Here is a 26,760-nt window from a genome sequence, read left to right as displayed (position 1 = left end):
ATTGGTATGAAATCATGATTTTAGATAGATAGAAATATAGAAGTAGATACAGTTGTGTATGTGTGTATGTGGATGAATATACACACACATTTCCTTTCTCTGTCCACTGAGAGGGCATAGAGGCAATGATATCCCAATAGCAGGAAGCCCACCTAGAACCTGGATCTTGGCTTCTGAATACCATTCTTAACCAGGCACAGTGGCATAAGCAACTCAGGAGCAGTCTCAGCTACTTGGGAGGCTGAGGTGAGAGGATTGCTTGAGCTCAGGAGTTTGAGGCTGTGGTACACCAAGATCATGCCTGTGAATAGCCACTGCATTTCAGCTTAGTAAACATAGCAAGATGCCATCTCTGAAAAACTGAAACTAAAACTAAAAAAAACCAAAAACAAAAAACCATATCCATTAAAATCAACCAGAACTTCTTGAAAAGATGGCTGATTCCAGAGCACAGATAGCAAAAGATTAATCATGACACATCTTTCTGTGTCAGAAAATAAGGAGGTACTCAAAGAATGATGGGCATGTGTCCAAAGGACACAGGAGCCAGCTTAAATATGGTAAAATTGAGCATCAAAATGAACAGTAATAGATATAACTTGCTGAATAAAAGATGAATTCATTGGTCCATACTGATATTTAATAAGTGGGCTGGGCACAGTGGCTCACGCCTGTAATCCCAGCAACTTGGGAGGCTGAGGTGGGAGGATTACTTGAGCTCAGGAGTTTGAAACCTGGCTATATAGTGAGACCCCATCTCTACAAAAAATAAAGCTGGGTGTGGTGGCAAGTACCTGTAGTCCCAGCTACTTGGGAGGCTGAGGTAGGAGAATTGTTTGGGCCCAAGTGGTCAATGTTGCAGTGAGCTGTGATTGCACCATTGCACTACAGCCTAGATGACAGAGCAAGACCACCTTCTCAAAGAAAAAAAAAATTAAAAAAATTAGTGGGCCAAGCATGGTGGCTCACGCCTGCAATCCCAGCACTTTGGGAGGCCAAGGCAGGCAGATTATCTGAGGTTGGGAGTTGAAGACCAGCCTGACCAACATGGAGAAACCCTGTCTCTACTAAAAACACAAAATTAGCCAGGTGTGGTGGGGCATGCCTGTAATCCCAGCTACTTGGGAGGCTGAGGAAGGCTGCTTGAACCCGGGAGGCAGAGGTTGTGGTGAGCTGAGATCGCACCATTGCACTCCAGCCTGGGCAACAAGAGCAAAACTCCATCTCAAAAAAAAAAAAAAAAAAAAAAAAAAATTGGTGAATATTTCAGGAAGGGCAAGGATTTCTATAAGGTTATCTGAGGGTGGGAGTTCTGACATCCTTCAAAGATTTTAGATGCTCTTTGTAAATATTCTGGATTTGGCCAGTGGTCTCTCTTTCAATCTATTAATGAACCAAAATGTTCTAATCTCCTTTGAAATTAACTATGAAATTATCTCTACTACTGGGGTTATGAACAAAGTCAGTAACAATAAAATCATCTGGAAAAAGACATCAGTAACTAATTAAAGCAGTATTACTGGGGAAGGTAGATAGTCGGTGCCAAGATGGCCGAATAGGAACAGCTCCAGCCTCCAACTCCCAGTGTGAGCGACACAGAAGACGGGTGATTTCTGCATTTCCAACTGAGGTACCGGGTTCATCTCACTGGGGCGTGTCGGACAGTGGGTGCAGGACAGTGGGTGTAGCCCAATGAGTGAGAGTCAAAGCAGGGTGAGGCACCGCCTCACTCGGGAAGCACAATGGAGAAAGGAATTCCCTTTACTAGCCAAGGGAAACCGTGAAACACAACACCTGGAAAATCGGGTCACTCACACCCTAATACTGCACTTTACCAAGGGTCTTAGCAAACAGCACACCAGGAGATTATATCCTGCGCCTGGCCCGGAGGGTCCCACACCCACAGAGCCTCCCTCATTGCTAGCATAGCAATCTGAGATCGAACTGCAAGGTGGCAGCAAGGCTGGGAGAAGGGCGCCCGCCATTGCTGAGGCTTAAGTAGGTAAAGAAAGCGCTGGGAAGCTTGAACTGGGTGGAGCCCACTGCAGCTCAAGGAGGCCTGCCTGCCTCTGTGGACTCCACCTCTGGGGACAGGGCATAGCTAAACAAAAGGCAGGAGAAACCTCTGCAGATGTAAATGTCCCTCTCTGACAGCTTTGAAGAGAGCAGAGGTTCTCCCAGCACAGAGTTTGAGATCTGAGAACGGACAGACTGCCTGCTCAAGTGGGTCCCTGACCCCCGAGTAGCCTAACTGGGAGACATCCCCCACTAGGGGCAGACTGACACCTCACACTTCCCATGGCCAGGTACACCTCTGAGACAAAGCTTCCAGAGGAACAATCAGACAGCAACATTTGCTGTTCAGCAATATTCACTCTTCTGCAGCCTCCGCTGCTGATACCCAGGCAAACAGGGTCTGGAGTGGACCTCGAGCAAACTCCAAAAGACCTGCAGCTGAGGGTCCTGACTGTTAGAAGGAAAAATAATAAACAGAAAGGACATCCACACCAAAACCCCATCTGTACGTCACCATCATCAAAGACCAAAGGTAGATAAAACCACAAAGATGGGGAAAAAGCAGTGCAGAAAAGCTGGAAATTCTAAAAATCAGAGTGCCTCTCCCCTCCAAAGGAACACAGCTCCTCACCAGCAACGGAACAAAGCTGGATGGAGAATGACTTTGACAAGTTGAGAGAAGAAGGCTTCAGACAATCAAACTTCTACGAGCCAAAGGAGGAATTATGAACCCAGTGCAAAGAAACTAAAAACCTTGAAAAAAGATTTGACAAATGCCTAACTAGAATAACCAATGTAGAGAAGTCCTTAAACGACCTGATAGAGATGAAAACCATGACATGTGAACTACGTGACAAATGCACAAGCTTCAGTAACTGACTCGATCAACTGGAAGAAAGAGTATCCGTGACTGAAGATCAAAAGAATAAAATGAAGTGAGAAGAGAAGTTTAGAGAAAAAAGAGTAAAAAGAAATGAAAAAAACCTCCAAGAAATATGGGACTATGTGAAAAGACCAACCTACATCTGACTGTTGTACCTGAAAGTGACAGGGAGAATGGAACCAAGTTGGAAAACACTCTGCAGGATATTATCCAGGAGAACTTCCCCAACCTAGCAAGGCAGGCCAACATTCAAAATCGGGAAATACAGAGACCACCACAAAGATACTCCTCGAGAAGAGCAACTCCAACACACATAATTATCAGATTCACCAACATTGAAATGAAGGAAAAAATGTTAAGGGCAGCCAGAGAGAAAGGTCGGGTTACCCACAAAGGGAAGCCCATCAGACTAACAGCGGATCTCTCGGCGGAAACTCTACAAGTCAGAAGAGAGTGGGGGCCAATATGCAACATGCTTAAAGAAAAGAATTTTCAACCCAGAATTTCATATCCAACCAACAGGAGCTCCTGAGGGAAGCACTAAACATGGAAAGGAACGACCGGTACCAGCCACTGCAAAAACATGCCAAAATGTAAAGACCATCAATGCTAGGAAGAGACTGCATCAACTAATGAGCAAAATAACCAGCTAACATCATAATGACAGGATCAAGCTCACACATCACAATGTTAACCTTAAAGGTAAATGGGCTAAATGCTCCAATTAAAAGACATAGACTGGCAAACTGGGTAAAGAGTCAAGACCCATCAGTTTGCTGTATTCAAGAGACCCATCTCACATGCAGAGACACACATAGGCTCAAAATAAAGAGATGGAGGAAGATCTACCAAGCAAATGGAGAACAAAAAAAAGCAGGGTTGCAATCCTAGTCTCTGATAAAACAGACTTTAAACCATCAAAGATCAAAAGAGACAAAGAAGGCCATTACATAATGGTAAAGGGATCAATTCAACAGGAAGAGCTAACTATCCTAAATATATATGCACCCAATATAGGAGCACTCAGATTCATAAAGCAAGTCCTTAGAGACTTACAAAGAGACTTAGACTCCCATACAATAATAATGGGAGACTTTAACACCCCATTGTCAACATTAGACAGATCAACGAGACAGAAAGTCAAGAGGGACATCCAGGCATTGAACTCAGCTCTGCACCAAGCAGATCTATTAAACATCTACAGAACTCTCCACCCCAAATCAACAGAATATACATTCTTCTCAGCACCACATTGCACTTATTCCAAAATTGTCCACATAGTTGGAAGTAAAGCACTCCTCAGCAAATGTAAAAGAACAGAAAGTATAACAAACTGTCTCTCAGACCACAGGGCAATCAAACTAGAACTCAGGATTAAGAAACTCAATCAAAACTGCTCAATGACATGGAAACTGAACAACCTGCTCCTGGGACTACTGGGTACATAATGAAATGAAGGCAGAAATAAACATGTTCTCTGAAACCAATGAGAACAAAGATACAACATACCAGAATCTCTGGGACACATTTAAAGCAGTGTGTAGAGGGAAATGTATAGCACTAAATGCCCACAAGAGAAAGCAGGAAAGATCTAAAATTGACACCCTAACATCACAACTAAAAGAACTAGAGAAGCAAGAGCAAACACATTCAAAAGCTAGCAGAAGGCAAGAAATAACTAAGATTGGAGCAGAACTGAAGGAGATAGAGACACAAAAAACCCTCCAAAAAAACAACAAATCCAGGAGTTGGTTTTTTGAAAAGATCAACACAATTGAGAGACCGCTAGCAAGACTAATAAAGAAGAAAAAAGAGAAGAATCAAATAGATGCAATAAAAAAATGATAAAGGGGGTATCACCACTGACCCCAGATAAATACAAACTACCATCAGAGAATACTATAAACACCTCTACGCTAATAAACTAGAAAAGCTAGAAGAAATGGATAATTTCCTGGACACTTACACTCTCCCAAGACTAAATCAGGAAGAAGTTGAATCCCTGAATAGACCAATAGTAGGCTCTGAAATGGAGGCAATAATTAATGACCTACCAACCAAAAAAAGTCCAGGACCAGATGGATTCACAGCCGAATTCTACCAGAGGTACAAGGAGGAACTGGTACCATTCCTTCTGAAACTATTCCAATCAATAGAAAAAGAGGGAATCCTCCCTAACTCATTTTACAAGGTCAACATCACCCTGATACCAAAGCCTGACAGAGATACAACAAAAAAAGAGAATTTTAGACCAATATCCCCGATGAACATCGATGCAAAAAAATACTGGCAAACCGAATCTAGCAGCACATCAAAAAGCTTATCCACCATGATGATCAAGTGGGCTTCATCCCTGGGATGCAAGGCTGGTTCAACATACACAAATCAATAAATGTAATCCAGCATACAAATGCAACCAAAGACAAAAACCACATGATTATCTCAACGGATGCAGAAAAGGCCTTTGACAAAATTCAACAGCGCTTCATGCTAAAAACTCTCAATAAATTTGGTATTGATGGTCGTATCTCAAAATAATAAGAGCTATTTATGACAAACCCACAGCCAATATCATCCTGAATAGACAAAAACTGGAAGCATTCCCTTTGAAAACTGGCACAAGACAGGAATGCCCTCTCTCACCACTCCTATTCAACACAGTGTTGGAAGTTCTGGCTAGGGCAGTCAGGCAAGAGAAAGAAATCAAGGGTAGTCTCAGGATACAAAACCAATGTGCAAAAATCACTAGCATTCTTATACACCAGTAACAGACAAACAGAGAGCCAAATCATGAATGAACTCCCATTCACAATAGTTTCAAAGAGAATAAAAGACCTAGGAATCCAACTTACAAGGGATGTAAAGGACCTCTTCAAGGAGAACTACAAACCACTGCTCAGTGAAATAAAAGAGGACACAAACAAATGGAAGAACATACCATGCTCATGGATAGGAAGAATCAATATTGTGAAAATGGCCATACTGCCCAAGGTAATTTATAGATTCAATGCCATCCCCATTAAGCTACCAATGACTTTCTTCACAGAATTGGAAAAAACTGATTTAAAGTTCATATGGAACCAAAAAAGAGCCCGCATTGCCAAGACAATCCTAAGCCAAAAGAACAAAACTGGAGGCATCACGCTACCTGACTTCAGACTATACTACAAGGCTACAGTAACCAAAACAGCATGGTACTGGCACCAAAACAGAGATATAGACCAATGGAACAGAACAGAGCCCTCAGAAATAATACCACACATCTACAGCCATCTGATCTTTGACAGACCTGATAAAAACAAGAAAGGGGGAAAGGATTCCCTATTTAATAAATGGTGCTGGAAAAATTGGCTAGCCATAAGTAGAAAGCTGAAACTGGATCCTTTCCTTACTCCTTATATGACAATCAATTCAAGATGGATTAGAGACTTAAATGTCAGACCTAAAACCATAAAAACCCTAGAAGAAAACCTAGGGAATACCATTCAGGACATAGGCGTGGGCAAGGACTTCATGTCTCAAACACCAAAAGCAATGGCAACAAAAGCCAAAATTGACAAATGGGATCTAATTAAACTGAAGAGCTTCTGCACAGCAAAAGAAACTACCATCAGAGTGAACAGGCCACCTACAGAATGGGAGAACATTTTTGCAATCTACTCATCTGACAAAGGGCTAATATCCAGAACCTATAAAGAACTCAATCAAATTTACAAGAAAAAACAAACAACCCCATCAAAAAGTGGGCAAAGGATATGAGCAGACACTTCTCAAAAGAAGACATTCATACAGCCAACAGACACATGAAAAAATGCTCATCATCACTGGCCATCAGAGAAATGCAAATCAAAACCACAATGAGATACCATCTCACACCAGTTAGAATGGCAATCATTAAAAAATCAGGAAATAGGTGCTGGAGAGGATGTGGAGAAATAGGAACACTTTTACACTGTTGGTGGGACTGTAAACTAGTGCAACCATTGTGGAAAACAGTGTGGCGATTCCTCAAGGATCTAGAACTAGAAATACCATTTGACCGCGCCATCCCATTACTGGGGATATACCTAAAGGATTATAAGTCATGCTGCTATAAAGACACATGCACATGTATGTTTACTGCAGCACTATTCACAATAGCAAAGACTTGGAATCCACCCAAATGTCCATCAGTGACAGACTGGATTAAGAAAATGTGGCACATATACACCATGGAATACTATGCAGCCATAAAAAAGGATGAGTTTGTGTCCTTTGTAGGGACATGGATGCAGCTGGAAACCATCCCTCTCAGGAAACTATCGCAAGAACAGAAAACCAAACACCACATGTTCTCACTCATAGGTGGGAATTGAACAATGAGAACACCTGGACACAGGAAGAGGAACATCACACACCGGGGCCTGTTGTGGGGTTGGGGGAGCAGGGAGGAATAGCATTAGGAGACATACCTAATGTAAATGACGAGTTAATGGGTGCAGCACACCAACATGGCACATGTATACATATGTAACAAACCTGCACGTTGTGCACATGTACCTTAGAACATAAAGTATAATAAAAAAAATATTGGGAAGGTATAAGAGTTTAATCTACAATTACTTAATACAGTACAACAAAAAGGTATCAATGGCTTTATATTACTTTTAATCGCAGCTTATTATTCCCTTTATATTGACTAGATGTTATGTGAAACTTCTGAATAAGAGGCTGAAGACATTCAGGGGAGTAGTAAGTGTGGCAATTGTTAGCCACTTCTATTATTATTAACCATTAAGCATAAGCAGCGATTTTAAAGGAGAAATGAAATAAAGAGAACGCACTTACGGGTTGAAGCCAAGTGTGGGGTCCAACATATAAACTTCTTTTCTCTTTCAGTGAGATCTATTCACTGAGGTTCTTTTCAACCAGTTGTTGTTTTCACTAAATTTAATATCCCCTTTTTTTTCTTACAACCAGTGAGCAGGGAATAATCAATGACTTTGTATCAGGAGTTTGCAACAAAAAAAATGTGTTGATCCAAGTGATGCTTGAAGTGGTAGAAAGATTAGGGAAACTATTTTTTAAATGCAGGCCACCTACTTTACCTCAATTCTGACTATTGTTCTTATGGCTTTTTTTTTCATTTAATAAACAGTTATTTATTGAATATGTTCTCTGAGTCAGACATGTCAATTCTTGTGTCACCTAGAGGGATCTGTGTACCACATACCCATTTTTCTTCATTTTGTCTTATTCTTCTTGGGCTTAATAAAAACAAAAGTTTGGTGGGGAAAATGGAATATGATAAAGCTGGAAATGTAGATGGTCACTCAGAGATATTTACAGAATCAAAATTCTGGTGTCTCAAGTTGGATGACTCCTTAATATATAAGGTGATATTAGAGTCTGGATGACTGCATGAGCTTTTCCGCCATTTAGTGTTATGTGAAATTTTCATCAATGTAACTTCATACATATTGAGACACTATTGATTTGTAACCTGAGTTTGTATTTATCTTGCAGCTGAGATTTTGGAGTGCAATACTTTTTCTGCTACTGATCTGCTAATTTAAAGAATGCTTGCTTTCTTTTAGCCAATTTTAGAAAATGTTAAAAATATTTAAGAGTTTTTTCTTCTTTTTTTTTTCTCAGACAGGGTCTCACTCTGTCCCCCAGGCTGGAGTGCAATGGTGCAATTTCAGCTCACTGCAACCCCTGCCTCCTGGGCTCAAGCAATTCTGCCTTAGCCTCCCAAGTAACTGAGACTACAGGAGCACAGCACCATATCTGGCTAATTTTTGTATTTCTTGCAGAGATGGGATTTTTCTATTTTGGCCAGGCTGGTCTTGAACTCCTGAGCTCAAGCAATCCACCTGCCTCAGCCTCTCAAACTGCTGGGATTACAGGAATGAGCCACGGTACCTGGCCTTATTTAAGAGTTCTTATTGATAATCCTACCAGTATAGTATTAGTTTGAATTAAGCATTTAAAAAACATACCATGAAAGTTTATTTTTCTAGTTATTGTATATATAATAGTACATTCTCTTGTTGCAATCAGATTGCAAAGCTGATTATTCTTTTCTGTAACCTTTTAATAGAATATTTCAAAAAAGTTTTTATCTAAAAATAGATGGCAATACAGAAAACGTTTTCTCATGAAATATCGTAAGTGTGTAGACTTACTTATAAAGCAAAACAGCATGTTATTCTACACCTCTGTAGGTTATTTTGGACAACTCTGAATTTCCATTACATTTGAAAAATAGTCAAGAGTCAGGTTATTTTTAAAAATCACCTAAGGCGGCCAGGTGCGGTTCACACGTGCAGTCCCAGCAATTTGGGAGGTCGAGGTGGGTGGATTGCGAGGTCAGGAGATCCTGACTATCCTGGCTGATGTGGTGGAACCCAGTCTCTGCTAAAAATACAAAAAATTGGCAGGGGGTGGTGGCGGGCACCTGTAGTCCCAGCTGCTCGGGAGGCTGAGGCAGGAGAATGGCGTGGACCCAGGAGGTGGAGGTTGTAGTGAGCTGAGATGGCCTGGGCAACAGAGTGGCACTCCGTCTCAAAAAAAACAAAAACAAAAACAAAAACACAAAACACCTAAGGCACTACTATCTGTTTTTCTTTTCTTTTTTTTTTTTTTTTTTGAGACGGAGTCTCACTCTGTCGCCAGGTTGGAGTGCAGTGGCGCGATCTCGGCTCACTGCAACGTCAGACTCTGATTCGGGCAGTTCTCCTGCGCCTCAGCCTCCTGAGTGGCTGGGAATACAGGAACTCACCACCACGCCCCACTAATTTTTGTATGTTTGGTGGAGAAGGGGTTTCACCATGTTGACCAGGATGTTCTCAATCTCCTGACCTCGTCATCTACCTGCCTCGGCCTCCCAAAGTGCTGGGATTGCAGGCATGAGCCACCGCGCCCGGCAGGCATCACATTTTTATCGAAGAAGAAAGAAACACACAACAGTTTCCCATCTCACCTTAAACTTTTGGTAAAAATATCGTGGATTTTCATTATATGATAATGTTGCTACATGGAAGAAGGATGGGTGGGTAGAAAAATATGATGGCATACCTGTTTTTTAGAAAGAAATGAGGAATAGTGTTCTTTGAAAAATGAGGCAGAGAAGACCCTTACAAACAAACGAGAATTTGTATGTGTATTTTAGCAGTGCTTATCTTTGGGTGATGGAGTTATCTATGTCATACTATCTTTCTCACTTTCATGTTTTTAATAGATTTTCACAAGCATGTATTCACTTCTATAATTGGGATACATGATACCCAACTAATGTACTTGAAAGTAAGTTTTAGCAATATTTCTAACCTAGCTACATTGTGCTTTTTCAAAGAAGCTTGGAATAATAAGTAAATTATTTATATTTTATTGCCATTGAAAACTTGGAACTTTGTTTTACAACTGTATGCATTTTATCATGCTTTCATCTTTGTAGATTGTCCATTTTTACGTGAATGGCTTTTTTCAAAAGATCTGTTCATTTGTTATTTTATTTACTAGCTTTTAATAAATGTTTTATATCTAAAAAAATAAAGCAGTACTACCACTACACTGCTAAAATTTTATTAAAAATAGATTTCTTCTCTGGCCAGGCGTGGTAATCCCAGCACTCTGGGAGGCCAAGGCGGGTGCATCACTTGAGGTCAGGAGTTCGAGAGCAGCCTGGCCAATGTGGTGAAACCCCATCTCTACTAAAAATATAAAAATTAGCTAGGCCTGATGGTGCACGCCTGTAATCCCAGATCCTCTGGAGGCTGAGGCATGAGAATTGCTTGAACCCAGTAGGCGGAGGTTGCAGTGTGCTGAGATCATACCACTGCACTCCAGCCTGAGTGACAGAGCATCTCCAAAAAAAAAAAAAAAAAAAAAAAAAAAAAAATTGGTGAATATTTCAGGAAGGGCAAAGATTTCTGTAAGATTATCTGAGGTTGGAAGTTCTGACAATGTCCAAAAATTTTAGATGCTTTTGTAAATACTCTGGATTTGGCCAGTGGTCTCTCTTTCAATCTATTGATGAACCAAAATGTTCTAATCTCCTTTGAAATTAACTACAAAATTATCTCTACTATTGGAGTTATGAACAAAGTCAGTAACAATAAAATCATCTGGAAAAAGACATCAGTAACTAATTAAAGCAGTTCTACCACTACATTGCTAAAAGTTTATAAAAAATAGATTTCTTCTCTGTCCAGGCACGGTGGCTCAGGCCTGTAATCCCAGCACTTTGGGAGACAGAGGCGGGCAGATCACTTGAGGTCAGGAGTTCGAGACCAGCCTGGCCAACATGGTAAAACCCCACCTCCACTACAAAATACAAAAATTAGGCTGGGCGCCATGGCTTACACCTGTAATGCCAGCACTTTAGGAGGCAGAGGTGGGTGAATCACCTGAGGTCAGGAGTTTGAAACCAGCCTGGCCAACACTGTGAAACCCTGTCTCTACTATAAATACAAAAATTAGCCGGCATGGTGGTGCGTGCCTGTAATTCCAGCTACTTGGGAGGTGGAGACGAGAATTGCTTGAACCTGGGAGGTGGAGGTTGCAGTGAGCCAAGGTCGCGCCACTGCACTCCAGCCTGGGCGACACAGAGAGACTCCGTCTCAAAAAAACAAACAAAAATTAGCTGGGCGTAGTGGCAGATGCCTGTAGTCCCAGCTACTCGAGAGGCTGAGGTAAGAAAATCTCTTGAACCCGGGAGGCAGAGGTTGCAGTGAGCCAAGATTGTGCCATTGCATTCCAACCTGGGCAACAGAGTGAGGCTCTGTCTCAAAAATAAATAAATAAATAAAAAATAAAAAGTCTTCTTATTCATAATTGCCAAAACCCGGAAGCAACCAAGATGTCCTTCAGTAGGTGAATGAATAACTAAACTGAACTATGTGGTACATCCAGACAATGGAACATTATTCAGTGCTCAAAAGGAAACGGGCTATCTAGCCATGAAAAGTCATGGAAACTTAAATGCATATTATTAAGGGAAAGAAGTCCATCTGAAAGGCTACAGATTGTAAGATTCCAACTGTATACAACATTCCGAAAAGGCAAAACTATGGAGACGGTAAAAATAAGAATGTTTGCCAGGGATTTGTGGAGAGAGGGAATAAACAGGTGGAGCACAGGTGTTTAGCTCCATATGATACTATGATGGTAGATACATGTCATTACATATTTGTGCAAGCCCATAAAATTACACCACCAAGAGTGAACCCTTATGTAAACTGTGGACTCTGGGTGAGTATGATGTGTCAATACAGGTTGATTAGTTGTAAGCAATGTGCCACCCTGGTAGGGATGTTGATAATGGGGAGGCTGTGCATGTGTGGGAGTAGAAAGTGTATGGAAAAATCTCTGTACCCTCCTCTCAATTTTGTTGGGAACCTAAAACTGCTCTAAAAGAAAAAACTCTAATAAAAATTTTTATAGCCCTATGTAATCAGGAAATTTTTTTTTTTTTTTTTGAGACGGAGTGTCACTCTGTCGCCCAGGCTGGAGTGTAGTGGCACAATCTCAGCTCACTGCAACCTCCTCCTCCTGGGTTCAAGTGATTCTCCAGCCTCAGCTTCCTGGGCAGCTGGGATTACAGGCACCTGCCATCATGCCCGGCTAATTTTTGTATTTTTGTAGAGACGGGGTTTCATCATAGTGGCCAGGCTGGTCTCGAACTCCTGACCTCAGCTGATCCACCTGCCTCGGCCTCCCAAAGTGCTGGGATTACAGGCATAAGCCACCACGCCCACCCCAGGAAAAGTATTTAAGCATAGATGATATAGACACCTATAATGCTAGTAATTAGGCAAAAATATTACCAGTGCAAATTTATCAGGAAAAAGTAGATCTCTCCCACACAAATATGCCCAATTAATTTTTGACAAAGGTGCAACAGCAAGTTAATGGAGGAAGGATGATCTATCAACAAATGGTGCTGGAATGAATGGGTATCCAAAGGTAAAAAAATTAACCTTGACCTAAACCATGCACCTTATACAAAACCCAACTCCAAATGCATCATGGACTTGGAAGGTAAAGTGTAAAATTAAATTTTCTAGAAAAGAACACAAAAGAATAACTTTGGGACTGACGATAGGCAAAGAGACTTGATTTCTCTTAGACTTGACAACAAAACTGTGATCTGTAAGAAAAAAATTTGGTAAATCTGACTGTATCAAAATTAAAAACTTCTACTATGTTAAAAAATCATTAAAAGGGTGAAAATCCAATTTAGAAATCCTGAGAAAATATTTGCAAATCCTGTATCTGACAAAGGTTTTGTATTTAGAAAATAGAAATAACTTTAAAGACTCAACAATAAACCAACAAACAAGCAATCCAATTAGACAATGGGCAAAAGATGTGAGCAGGCATTTTACCAAAGAGGACATATGGATGGCAAGTAAAAACATGTAAAGATGTTCAACATTATTAGTCCTTTGGATGAATCTCTAGATAATGCTGTTAGCCAACACCTTGTATTTCTTTTTTTTTTTTTTTTTTGAGACGGAGTCTCACGCTGTCATTCAGGCTGGAGTGCAGTGGCGCGATCTCGGCTCACTGCAAGCTCCGCCTCCCGGGTTCACGCCATTCTCCTGCCTCAGCCTCCTGAGTAGCTGGGACTACAGGCGCCCGCCACCGCGCCCCGCTAATTTTTTGTATTTTTAGTAGAGACGGGGTTTCACCGTGGTCTCGATCTCCTGACCTTGTGATCCGCTCGCCTCGGCCTCCCAAAGTGCTGGGATTACAGGCGTGAGCCACCGCGCCCGGCCAACACCTTGTATTTCTTTAATGATTTTTTTTTGTTGTTTTGAGACAGAGTCTCACTCTGTCACCCAGGCTGGAGTGCAATGGAGCGATCTTGGCTCACTTCAGCCTCTGCCTCTCCTGCCTCAGCCTCCCAAGTAGCTGGGACTACAGGCGTGCACCACCATACCCAGCCAATTTTTTGTAGTTTTAGTAGAGATGGGGTTTCACCATGTTGCATAGGCTGATCTCCAATTCCTGACCTCAGATGATCTACCTGCCTCAGCCTCCCAAAGTGCTGGTATTACAGGTGTGAGCCACAGCACCGGGCCTAAAAAACAATTTAAATAGAGATGGAGCCTCACTATGTTGGCCAAGGTGGTCTCGGGCTCCTGGCCTCAAGTGATCCTCCTGCCTCAGCCTCCCAAAGTGCTGAGATTACAGGTGTGAGCCATTGTGCCTGGCCACTGCTAACATCTTGATTTCAGACTTCTGGCCTCCAGAAGTGTGAGAGAATACATTTCTATTGTTTTAAGCTATCTAGTTTTTGGAACTTTATATGATAATCCTAGGAAACTAATACAGATATATATTGCATGGTTCTAGTTATGTAACAACCATAAAACAACATAATTATAATGACAGAGAACATGTGAGTGGTTGCCAGGGGTAGGGATGAAAAAACGATCGACGTGGCTATAAAGGGCAACACGGGAATCGGTGGTGATGGCACAGCAGAGGATTCTGACTGCAGTGATGGTGATGCAAGGCTGTACATGTGACAAAACTGCACAGAAGCGCACACACACACACAAACACACAGAGTGCACACAAGGATGTTGAAACCTGAATGTGCTCCATGGATTGTGCCTGTGTCAGTTTCTTGTTTTTTTTTTTTGTTGTTGTTGTTGTTGAGACGGAGTCTCACTCTGTTGCCCAGACTGGAGTGTAGTGGCATGATCTTGGCTCACTGCAAGCTCCGCCTCCCAGGTTCACGCCATTCTCCTGCCTCAGCCTCCCAAGTAGCTGGGACTACAGGCGCTTGCCACCACGCCCAGCTACTTTTTTTGTATTTTTAGTGGAGACAGGGTTTCCACTAAAAATTAGCCAGGACCATTAGCCAGGATGGTTTCGATCTCCTGACCTTGTGATCCGCCTGCCTTGGCCTCCCAAAGTGCTGGGATTACAGGCGTGAGCCACTGCACCCAGCTGGTTTTGGTTTTTACTGTGGTTACTGTGGGTGTGGGATATTAACATGGGGGTGGAGGGGTGCACCAGACCCCCCGGTATATTTCTTTGCAATCTACTGTGAAACTATAATTATTACAAAATAAAAGTTAAATATGAAAACTATCTTTTTCACCTTCATGACTTAGTCTTTAGTGTAATATAAATACAACTGAATCTGTTTTTTTTTTTTTTTTTTGAGACAAGGTCTTACTCTGTCACCCAGGCTGGAGTGCAGTGGTGCAATCACAGCTCACTGCAGCAACCTCCTGGGCTCACAGGATCCTCCCACGTCAGCCTCCCAAGTAGCTGAGAAGATAGGTATGCAGCACCATGCCTGGCTAATTTTTTATTTTTTTGTAGAGATGGGGTTGTGCTTTGTTGCCCAGGCTGGTCTGGAACTCCTAGCCTCAAGAGATCCTCTAGCCTCAGCCTCCCAAAGTGCTAGGATGACAGGTGTGAGCCACCACACCTAGTCTAGGTCTGTTTTTATGGCTCGAGTTCCAGCAGTGACTCATGGTGCCATTCTGAAAGTCAACTCTCACTGCCAAGGATGCAGGCCACTGGCTTCACTACGGACTGGCCCCAGGACTCAGCTTATTTCAATTCCTTCTTGAGACAGCTGGTTTCTGGTGATTCTCTTACAAAAAGCAGACTACAGGAGACAGATAGAATTTCAGTGGATCATGGAACCTGTTCCATTGGGTTCCAGGTCTTTGACTGTTTTGTGGCTATAGGACCACTGATTCCTAGGCACACATGCCCACTGGAAGTCATGCTCACTGAAAGCTGCACTTGCACTGGTGGGAGCCTGTTTTTTGGATAGCAGGTGATTAACATATCTTTTCTACTTCCCTGAGGGAGGACTCCTTCACAAGGCAAGCTGGATGACCTGCTTCACTCTTGGTCTTTCTCTGCCCCAGAGTTCCCCTCCAACTGGTTTTGGTGCAAGCATTTTGACATCTGCTTTCTTTACTTTCAGCCTCAGTCTCAGCCAGAGGGCCATGGGCAGCAGTGTGAGCTGCAACTGCCACGTGGCTGCTATGAGGACAGCATTCTCCCTGTGGGTGAATGGCACCTTCACAGAGAGCCACCGCCTGGCCCATGACCCAGAAGAGCAGGAATGTGCCAGATGTCAAGGGCATCCCCACACACACTGACCCTTCTCAAGGTGAGCAGAGGAACGTGAAGGCAGTCTTAGGTCTCCTCAGGCTTGGAAAGTATGAGACATAGTACATGCCCTGCCTCGTCCTTGCTGGGAGCCCTATCCTCCTATCTGCTGAGCCGGACACTGGGGTGCTCACAGGGAGTACCACTGAGGGACTTATGTCAGTCATTCTCTAATTCTTCATGAGAGGCACTGATCAGCTGTCAAATGATGAAAAGGGGAACAGATGAAGAGAAAACAAACGAAAAAGGGTATTTTAAAACTCCTAAATTCATCCTAGAACAATCCAATATGGTGAGAGAATGTCACACCCATTTGACAGACAAGGACATGAGACAATGTGGTGAAGTACCTGCACAAGCTCAGCCAGCACGTGGTTGGGGATAGGGGTGTGTTGCGTCCCTGCTCCACCCCCAGGGCTCCAGGTAACTGAAGGACTGTGGAGTCAGGAAGCACCATGGGACACTGGGCTGAGTAAGAGTTAGGAAACCCATGCCAGGCTCCACCTGGGTTTGGTTGTGTGTATCAGAGATAGCAGATACCAGGCCTAGCCTTGGTCTCCTCCACTTGGAATTAAGAACAGTGACACTATTGCTGCTAAAATGATATATACACGAGAATGGTTGGAAAATCTGGAAGATCTCTCACAGAAATTAAAGGTGAAGTATTGATAATAAAAAATAAAGAGCTAAATGTGGTTCATTTATATTCACAACTCAGCCCTCTGATTTCCTTTCTGTGGGCAACACTCTATGCGTTGGCAGGCACTAGATAATCCACAGGTTAAGCTGCAGAAACACACACACACTTTCTGCAGAGAAGGAAAGGAAAGGCAATTGACAGTTACTAGCATATCACCTAAGGCACACTCCTTACATCTGAAATGTAAAAATTAAATTGAGATAAAGCCTTAAAGTTCTTTCATATGATGATCATATGTACCAGCGCTGTGTTCTTGCACAGCACCTATGGCATCCTTAGGTAACAAGCTTGCACCCTACTCGGTGGCTGTCAGTAGATGGCCCTCCCTGTCTCCTCTCCCTGACACACACCACACTGCACATTCAGTACAACCTACAGGATGCCAGGAGACACAAGGGTTGTTTTTTTTTCTGCGTCACAGTTCCTGTGTCCTCCAGCCATGCTCAGCACCTGAAGAACGTGAGCAAACCAAGGCCTGTGGGCTAATCCAGCCTGCCCCCTGCTTATGTGTGGCCTGTAAGCTAAGCGTGGTTTTTATATTTATTCAAGGTTCTTACATTTTTAAATGGTTAAAAAAACCATAAGAATATTTTGTGACAAGTAAAAATTAAGTTAAATTCAAATTTTGGTGTCTGTAAATAAAGGTTTCTGAAACACAGCCCTGCTCATTCATTTGTGAATGACAACATGGCTGCTTTTGCACTGCAAGGTGGAGCTGAGTAGTTGCTATGAAAACCATACAACCCAAGAAGCCTAAAATATTGACTATCTGGCTCTTTACAGAAACAGTCTGCCCACTACTCCTGATGCAGATGGAAGAGGAGCTGATTTAACATGCTTGTGATAACAATGATTTAATGATACTCGTATATATGCAACTCATCAAGAACTTGACTAGAAGTTAAGAAACATATTCTTTTAGTCACTTTCTTGTTCTTCCACTAAGAATGATCAGAGAAATGCAAAGAATTTGTTCAAAATAAATGCACAACAGAAAATAACTCTGAATAACTTAAGCGGAAGAGAAAGGCTCCAAAACCAGGCAGCTGAATTGGGTTGTATGCAAGCATGAATGCTTTGTAGAGATTCATAACAAGCATGTAAGGGGAAATGGCACAAGGTGTCTGGGTGTGCTTTAGCATATTTCATCAGCAAAAAGAAAAGTGAGGGGTGTGAGTGTCAGATCTTGATAACCAGGCATAGTATGATTAGAAGACAGCCCCTGGTGCCACCCACACCACTGTCCCCTGACTCAAGGTGCACTGGGGCACCTGGCCGAGGTTGCTGGCTGAGGTGCCAGCCTCCTGCCCTCCCTTGAGACTCCTTGCTGGGCAATTCCTGGGTATTCTGGCCTGGCTGGTAGCTGGTGATCCACTGACAGCCCAGGTGAGTGCAGGCATCTGGGGCCTGGTTTGCTCCACTCATACACACCCTCAAGGAGGCAATGTGTGGGGCACTCACTCTCTCCTGCACCATGGCAGATGCACCCAGTGCACATTGCCTATGAGTGGATAAGAGTTTAACAAATAGGATGTTCTCAATCCCTCTTGGATGATTAGATCTACATGGATATTCCTCCATAAGGTAAGGGCCAGCAGAGGTTTCTTGCAGAATGTAGTCCATGCATTCAAACTGGCAAGCAGGTCTCCTTCCCTCCTCTACTCCTAGCTGATTGATAGCAAGCTCCTCTAGGCCGCTGCTCCCTAGAATAGGCCGAGGCCTCATAGGGACCATGGAGGTGGGATGGGAGGGCTTTCAGTTTCAAAGGCTCTAAAAGTTCCCAGAAGTAGCTGAGCTCAATCCTGAGATTACCATTTCCACCACATAAATGAGGTTTCTGCATCTCTTTCCTTTCTTCAACCTGCCTAAGTGTCAGGAAAGAATGAAAATTGCTGGGCTGAGAAGCTTTGGGGACAGGGTTGTACTTGGGTGTCTTACACCCCAGTGCTTAGCACACTGGCTGGTAGTCCGCACCTGTAAAAGGAATGGATTTACTGCCACTTCAGTATATGGGGCATACTTAACTGGACTTTAAAAACGCTTTTCTGTTTTGGCAATCTATTAATTTCCAAAGGAGACTGCCCTTTCACAAACCTCTAACACCGTGTGTGTGTGTGTGCGTGTGTGTGTGTGTGAGACAGAGAGAGAGAGAGGGGCTGAGAGATTGAGAGAGAGAGAGAGACTGAGAGATTGAGACAGATTATTACCTGTGGTCTTTGGTAAATCACCCTGGCATAGAAACTGCAACGGGTACCAAGATCATTCATCTGGAAAGGAATTAGAAAAGGTTGGCAGCATTACACAAAGCACACAGACACAGCTAATACCTAAATAACTTGTTAGAAACAAAAACATTACCTGGATAATATCTCTTAAGCAGCGGGTAACTGGAGGCTGGTAAAGCTTATAAATGGGGTCTCCGTCAATTATATCAATTTGTCCCAGATTTGGATGAGCTGTGAGGATGTAACATAAGGCTGGAGGAGGCAGATGAGTTTTTATCTGTTTACATGAGGCAAAAGCAGAAGGGGAATGTATTGTTAAAAGACTCAAGCACATGATTAAAATCTCCTCTTTAATATATACATACTCGCTTACAGATGCATCCTCTCTCTGGAATGCTATACAAGGAATGGACTGCATTGTTTACTTCTGGGACCAAGTATAAGAACTTCCATACTTATGAACCTATTAATTCAAGATTTCATTTTAGAAATCTTTCAGGTTATACTGAAAATATCATCTAGAAATTACTTCCCCTTAAGTAGTAATCTAGAAATGGCTTTTTTTTTTGTTTTTTGAGACAGAGTTTTGCTCTTGTTGGCTGGATTGCAATGGCGCCATCTCGGCTCACTGCAACCTCCGCCTCCTGGGTTCAAGTGATTCTCCTGCCTCAGCCTCCTGGGTAGCTGGGATTGCAGCCATGCGCCACAATGCCCAGCTAATTTTGTATTTTTAGTAGAGACGGGGTTTCTCCATGTTGGTCAGGCTGGTCTCGAACTCTCGACCTCAGGTGATCCGCCTGCCTCGGCCTCCCAAATGCTGGGATTACAGGCGTGAACCACCGTGTGTTTTGACAACTACTATGCTGTTTGGCACAGTACAGGGTCACAGACTTAGCACTACTAAGAAGTCAGCCACAACCTAAGGAAGACAGCCTCAGTTGTTTTGGGAGCTCTGGCCCAAAGCAGCAGCTGGTTAACCTGCTGGAAAAGGCTCAGGAGGGAGGAGGGAACACTTTTCATCCATTTTGCTTCTTCTGAGACACTATCATAGACAAGCAGGGCAATGGAAGTTCCTGGCTACCCAGGATGTTGTACGAATGTCTATGGATTGTATTGAGTTCCTGCTCCAATTGGTAACTGAGTGTTGGTTCTATGAGTGACTAGAAGTTCGTGGGAAAAATTCTATATGTTTGCTTTAGTATGAGGCTGAGACCCCAATTGTTCCAACAGTATATGAGGGTTGTGGTTTACGCATTCATCATAAGTTAACTTCAAGAAAATGTTGTGCAGCACAGTAGGGAAGGCAGCCAGAGCTTGGTCTCCAGGACCTGAATCCCAGTCCTGGCTCATATTCATGCGTCACCACAAAGGAACTGGCTGCACAGGGGCTCCTTGTTGCCACTGGAGTGGGGGACACAGACCATGTGGGTGGCAGTGATGATGCCTGGCTTGGCACCTGGCATGGAGTAGTCCACAACTGGGGAAGTTTTTCCAGTGCCGGGCTTACCTCTTCACAGGGCTGGTCACGGCCAGGTGTTTTCAGAGGTATCGCTGGGGGCCATAGGGTGTCAATCAAACTAAAAATCCCCGCTGTCCTGGAACAAGGAAAGTTAAAGGTATTCATCATCAGACATCCCTTACTGAGTACTAGGCCAGTGAGCTGGTAGAATGCTTAACAGCCTCTAATGCCTAAGGCCATGGAACTACAATTCGAGATGTGAGGCGATTCAGATGGGGAAGAAAGAAGACACACAGACAGATGGACAGACACTGTGGGAAATCAATTGCACAACAGGAACTTGCTCACTAAATTAGGATCCATCCACACAGTGAAATATTATACAGTCACTGAAATGGTTACAAAATAATATTTATGGACATGGAAACAGGTTTGTGACACCCTGCTAAGAAAAAAGTAGGCAACAAATTAACTCTCTCACTGTGTGTGTGTGTGTGTGTATGTATGTGTATCTATGCATGCATCTATATATATATTAAGCCAAAGGAAAAGACTGAAGCCTATAAGAATGTTTTTAGTGGTTATCTGAGTAGAGTTTGAAGGTGATATTTACTTTCTTCCTTTGGATTGGGCATTTTGTATATTTTTCCCAAACAGATATGTATTACATGTAAGAAAAGTTATCTGAGCTGGGTGTGGTGGCTCATGCCTATAATCCCAGCACTTTGGGAGGCTGAGGTGGATGGATCACCTGAGGTCAGCAGTTCGGGACCAGCCTGGCCAACATGGTGAAACTCTGTCTCTACTAAAAATACAAAAGTTAGCCAGGCATGGTGGCAGATGCCTGTAATCCCAGCTACTCGGGAGGCTGAGGCAGGAGAATCTCTTGAACCTGGTAGGCGGAGGTTGCAGTGAGCCGAGATCACGTCATTGCACTACAGCTGGGCAACAAGAGCCAAATTCCGTCACACACACAAAAAAGAAAAGTTATCTGAAGTAAAATATATAGAAGGACACAAAAGGACAACACTGTTATGATTTCAGTTATATGGTTCTCACCTTAGATCTGACTGCACTTCCGAGACCTGGCTCTAACCTTTACCTGAGCCCCTTGTTAACAGAGGTGGGAAACAGCAGGGCCCCTGGAGTCAAGAAACTCATCTTGCTTAAGCTCTGCCTTTCATACACTGTGAGACCTTAAGAAAATGCTTGACTCTTACATCAGCCCTTCTGGGAAACTGGGGGTTGCTGCTGGCATTATTGCAAGGAGTAAAGGAAGTAAAGAACATATGTGCAGCACCTACTAGGGTTTCTATACTCAGAGTGAGTATCCAACACATTAGCCACTTGATATTACTATAGTTACCAGTATTGTCATTGCTAAAGCCATAAACTTTTATGCTGTTTTTTGCTCAAAAATCTGCCCAGTTTAAGACAGGATTTTAATCCTAGTGTTACTCTGAGAAGAAACCGAGTAAAATTAGGAGGATGATAAAAGATGAGTGTAAAAAGAGGTCTTTATACAGTATAGAAAAATAAACAACCCTTTCCAGATAGTGACAGAGTGCTTATCAATTTTCCTAAAATTTTGGAGTTTCCCAAAAAGTGTTCTGTGAAGTGTAACCCATGAGAACAGAACTCCCTGCCTGTTGCTGTGTGGTGCATCTGTGGCTGGCAGGACCCTCACACGCTACAGTGGGACTGGACATGGCGGAGGGCCTGGAGAGCCCCGTGTAAAAGGCACCTGTGGCATACTGTTTTAAACTAAAGCTTCTCCCATTTATAACCATGAAACCCTTTTTGGTGTCATCACTAACAATGTCCTGAGAAACTAGTGTTCCCTTGGAATTCTCTTTGAGAAATGCTGTTCGAGAAGCACACAGCCATAGGAAAGTTCTATTTGAATTTAATGACTTTTATTTAGAGGATGGTACCAGCTAATTAAAAAAGTTTAGACACATTATACATTTATATTTAATGCACGACGCTTAGCTGAAGAATGGCTATGGTTAAATAAAATGCTTAGTCTCATAAAAAATCAGCTTCTCTACTGTTTTTAAAAACTATTTTTAAAATAGATAATGGTTTGGATGGCCACTGTTGCCTTGTGAAGCAGAGTTGTCTGGGGCCAGCTAACACATTCAAATGACTCCCACTTCTGCTGGGCATAGACTTGGTGCAGAAACTCACTTTTGGCACAGTTAAAAAGTGTATTGTTCCTCCCACTGCAATTCATTCTTTACTATTCATTTGGTTACACAGGAAACATTCTTTTAAAAAAGTGATCCTTTAAAAATATGTTTAAGAAACAAACAGTCTGACAGGGGAGTGGCTACCATAAGTCTGTCTTTTCAAAAATTAATAAACATTTTTATTTAAAAAGTTTAAAATGTAAAGTAAATGTTTAATTAGAGAAAAAGGGGACATACAGATTAATTCATTATGCTTATGATTTGATAACATCATCATGTTGGAATAAATTTCTTGGGGTATACCTTAATTTATAGATTGGATAAAATAAGTCTGTAGACAAATTTTGGTCATTAATCTGTGACAACAAAAGTTTGTGGAGCAGACAAGGAGAGAAGCAGGGCCAGCTGTCCTACCCACCAGGTCCCCAGTTTGGCAGGCTCTGCAGCAGTCAGCAGCTCTCCCACCAGCTCCCACAAGACACCCAGAGAGCATGGGTGGAGGTCAACTCAGCTACCCGTCACTGAAGGAAGAGCCATGTTTCCCATCACACTCAGTCACAGTTCATCTGACCTCTAAAAATCAGCTGTATTTGAAGAGCAGCAAGAAGAGGGCTGGGGCGTGGTGCAGAATATGCAAAGGAAGGTGACAGCATGGCACAGGCAGGGAACAGGGACAGCCTGGGAGCCTCCTCTGTGCACTCACTTGGGGGCTGCGGCAAACCCACCTGCATGCACAGGCTGTAGAACACGCAGCTGCTCCTGGAGGCGGGAGGAGGGAGGTAGGAGGCCTGGCGGGACCCAATAAGAGCTTTCCTAAAGTCATGCTCAGGAACCTGAAAGACTTTCAGCACTATGTTTTTATTATAGTAACCAGTGTACTTTTTAAGTGGAAAGATATCAAGATCTATACACATGTTAAAATTATATCTACCAAGTTATACTTAAAATGGTTGAAATTATAAATTTTATAGTACGTTATTTTACCATAATGAAAATTATATTTAACATAAAAATACAGGCCGGGCGCGGTGGCTCAAGCCTGTAATCCCAGCACTTTGGGAGGCCGAGACGGGTGGATCACGAGGTCAGGAGATCGAGACCATCCTGGCTAACACAGTGAAACCCCGTCTCTACTAAAAAATACAAAAAAATAGCCGGGCGAGGTGGCGGGCGCCTGTAGTCCCACCTACTCGGGAGGCTGAGGCAGGAGAATGGCGCAAACCCGGGAGGCGGAGCTTGCAGTGAGCTGAGATCCGGCCACTGCACTCCAGCCTGGGCGACAGCGCGAGACTCCGTCTCAAAAAAAAAAAAACCATAAAAATAAATACTAAGTGTTTTTTTTTTTTTTTCTTTTCTTTTTTAACAGGGTCTCTTGCTCTGTAATCCAGGCTGGAGTGGCGCAATCATGGTTCACTGAGGCCAACCCTAAGACTGTTTTTGAGTCTTCCACATTCTTTAAAGCAAGGCCACCCCGACATGTGACTAGTCACTGAAGTGTAAAAGGCACTTTCTAAGAACATGTTCTCACTTATAAAAAAGCCCTTGGAGACACCCCTCAAGAGAGACAGAGTAAGGATGGGGGCACCACATCACTTACATCTCATGAGGGCCCCATGGAGAGGCTGAGACTGGGCTGTACTGGAGATGACCGGCACGCAGAAGGGGGTCCTGCCAACTCACTTCCTCCAGGGCTGAGCCTGCACACTCCAACCCCATGACACTGCGGGTGATGTGCATTTGCTCAGAAGAATGCTGGCCACAGACTTGGACAGAGAGGATACTGTCCACCTTCTACAGTGGAAATTCCAAATCTCTCTCAGCTTCATCTTCCTCCCTTGTAGGATTCTGTGATTCTCTAATTCCTAGTGCTGCTGCTGTCCCTCGCTGACATGTGCCTCTGTTTGAGGAGGAAAGACGGTTCCAAAGTCTCCAGTGCTAGGTGTGGGTGGTGAAGCAGACACCTTTCTATGCGAGCATGGCAGCATGGGGCGCTAGAAACAGTCAGCCATCTGTGATAAGTGCCTTCTGCAGGCTGACAGGTGAGTTTGGCGGACTGAAGACTTTCTGTGTTACAAAGTGCTCTCTAGTGCAAAACAGAATTGCACCTGAATATTTCCAATCTATTTGTAATGAAAAATTTACAAAGAGCCACGAACTTTAATTTTAAAAACAGTTTCAAATTTGTTTTAGTAATTACCAGATCCTTGAGAGAGAAAAAAATACTCTAAACATTATAAAGGATTAGGAATAAACTGATGGAGATATTTACATGAAGCAAAGTTAACTTATTTCTTAGAATGAAAAAAAAAAATCAATTTTCTTGCCTGAATTCTGTTTTTGGTAACATATTTTGGAGGCTGTCAAAATCTAAGTAGAAAACAAACCACAAAGGAAGAGAACTAACTTGAGACCATCTTCAGAAAAAATTTACAAATTCAGTTCAAGAGTCGGAAGTGATGTCAAAGGACAGATGTTTCTCCTGAGTAAACTAAAGCCAAGATTTCCCACCATGCGACAAGAAAGGTGCATGGAAATGAGTAAGCTACAGAGATGCAGATAACTTTAACTGGGTACCTCCATTTCCTGAATTCCTAAAAAGGCAGCCCCAGCATCACCCATGAGCTCAGAAATGAGGATGGGGCAAGTCCTGGGGCAATGGAAATCGTCTGCAGACCAAGAAGAGAGTGGGAGTGGCATCATGCCCAAGAGAAGTCTAAGAAATACACAACAGAGGAAGGAAGCAGAGTTCTCGCCTCACCGTCATTGAAACAATGCTAAATTTACATATTTCTACACACATTTTATGGATATTTTGGTGTGGCAAATGATCTACTTCCTCTGGCCTCATTATAGCTGGTATTAATTATCTTGACTGGTAGATGACAAATGTCATTTGAAAAACCAACCATTCAAAGTAAAGGCAACCAAGATTTCCATACTTCAGTCCACCAGAAGAGAGTAAACATGGAAAATCTTGTTTGCACACCAGAACATTAGCTGATATTATCAATTTGCTTACCTATTCTCTAAGTTATTTCAGGGGTTATTTTTTCCATCTGATACTGTCTCATCCAGCTAACTCTCAAATCTTCACAGGGCAATTTAAAACTGCCTGAACCACTTTCTTTTGGGTGTGGATAGAGTGGAATTTGCTCTAGGAGATTTAAGCCACAATGGTGCTGTGGACAACAGAAAACGGAAAGATAACAAGGAAGCACCTGGCCCATGATGGACTCATCCTCACAGAGCTTGGAATCATTTTTTTTTTTCTAACCAAGCAAGTATTTTGGGTATAAAATGTTCTTAAAATTTGTCATGTTGCTGCTAATTTCTCTGTACCTGTCACTGTTGTAGAACTCATACCTCTCCAAGAGAGTTCATTTGGATAGTGGAATACTTTAGACCAGTCATTCTTTTTTTTTTTTTTTTGAGACGGGAGTCTCAGCTTGTAGTCTGGCTGAGTGTGTGGCCTGATCTCAGCTCACTTCTAAGCTCCTCGGCCCCAGGTTTACGCTTTACCTCCTGCCCTCAGCCTCCCGAGTAGCTGGGACTACAGGCACCCGCCACTGGCCTGCTAGTTTTTGTATTTTAGTAGAGACGGGTTTCACCATGTTCGCCAGGATGGTCTCGATCTCCTGACCTCGGATCCCACTCGCCTCGCCTCCCAAAGTGCTGGGATTACAGGTTTGGGAAGCCATCATACCGCCAGACCAGTCATTCTTAAAGTGGGGTCTGGGGGTTGCTGGAGGTTGCCGGAGCCTTTCAGGCAGCCTACAAGGCCAAAACTGTTTTCTGCCAAGCCTTTATTTTTCTTTCTCACTTCCATTCTCTCATGAGTGTACAGTGGTATTTTCTAGAGGCCCATGATGTGTGATATTACAACAGATTGAAGGCGGAGCACAGATGATAATCCATCATCTCCTGTTCAACCAGTGAAGAGACCTGCAAAATACAGGGCAATGCGACTCTCATCGCTAAATATTTGTTTTTGTGTTTTAGGAAATATTTTTCATAAAAAATGTTATTTAGGTCATCATGTAATGGGTTGATTATAGATGCTTTTACGTAAATTAATGTGTTAAATCTTTTTCAGTTTTAATTTCTAATAAGGTAAACACTGAGTAACATATTTTTTTAAAAAAACCTCTTTG

General features: G+C 42.8%; 1 protein-coding gene across 14 annotated transcripts in view; it reads right to left on the bottom strand.

Moving 5' to 3' along the window:
- SPIDR (scaffold protein involved in DNA repair) overlaps positions 1-26,760 on the bottom strand; it is a 481,415-nt gene that overhangs the window by 18,570 nt on the left and 436,085 nt on the right. For all 14 annotated transcript variants that reach the window (XM_031669954.1, XM_031669957.1, XM_031669958.1 and 11 more), the window contains 3 exons: positions 20,466-20,553; positions 19,092-19,235; positions 18,941-19,000 (listed from right to left, as the gene is read on the bottom strand). In XM_031669954.1, coding sequence (XP_031525814.1) covers positions 18,941-19,000; positions 19,092-19,235; positions 20,466-20,553 — 292 coding nt within the window. The remainder of the gene's footprint in view (positions 1-18,940; positions 19,001-19,091; positions 19,236-20,465; positions 20,554-26,760) is intronic.

Source organism: Papio anubis, chromosome 8 (genome assembly GCF_008728515.1).
Source record: "Papio anubis isolate 15944 chromosome 8, Panubis1.0, whole genome shotgun sequence".
NCBI classification, from domain to species: Eukaryota; Metazoa; Chordata; class Mammalia; order Primates; family Cercopithecidae; genus Papio; species Papio anubis.
This window is presented reverse-complemented; position numbering and strand designations above follow the sequence as displayed.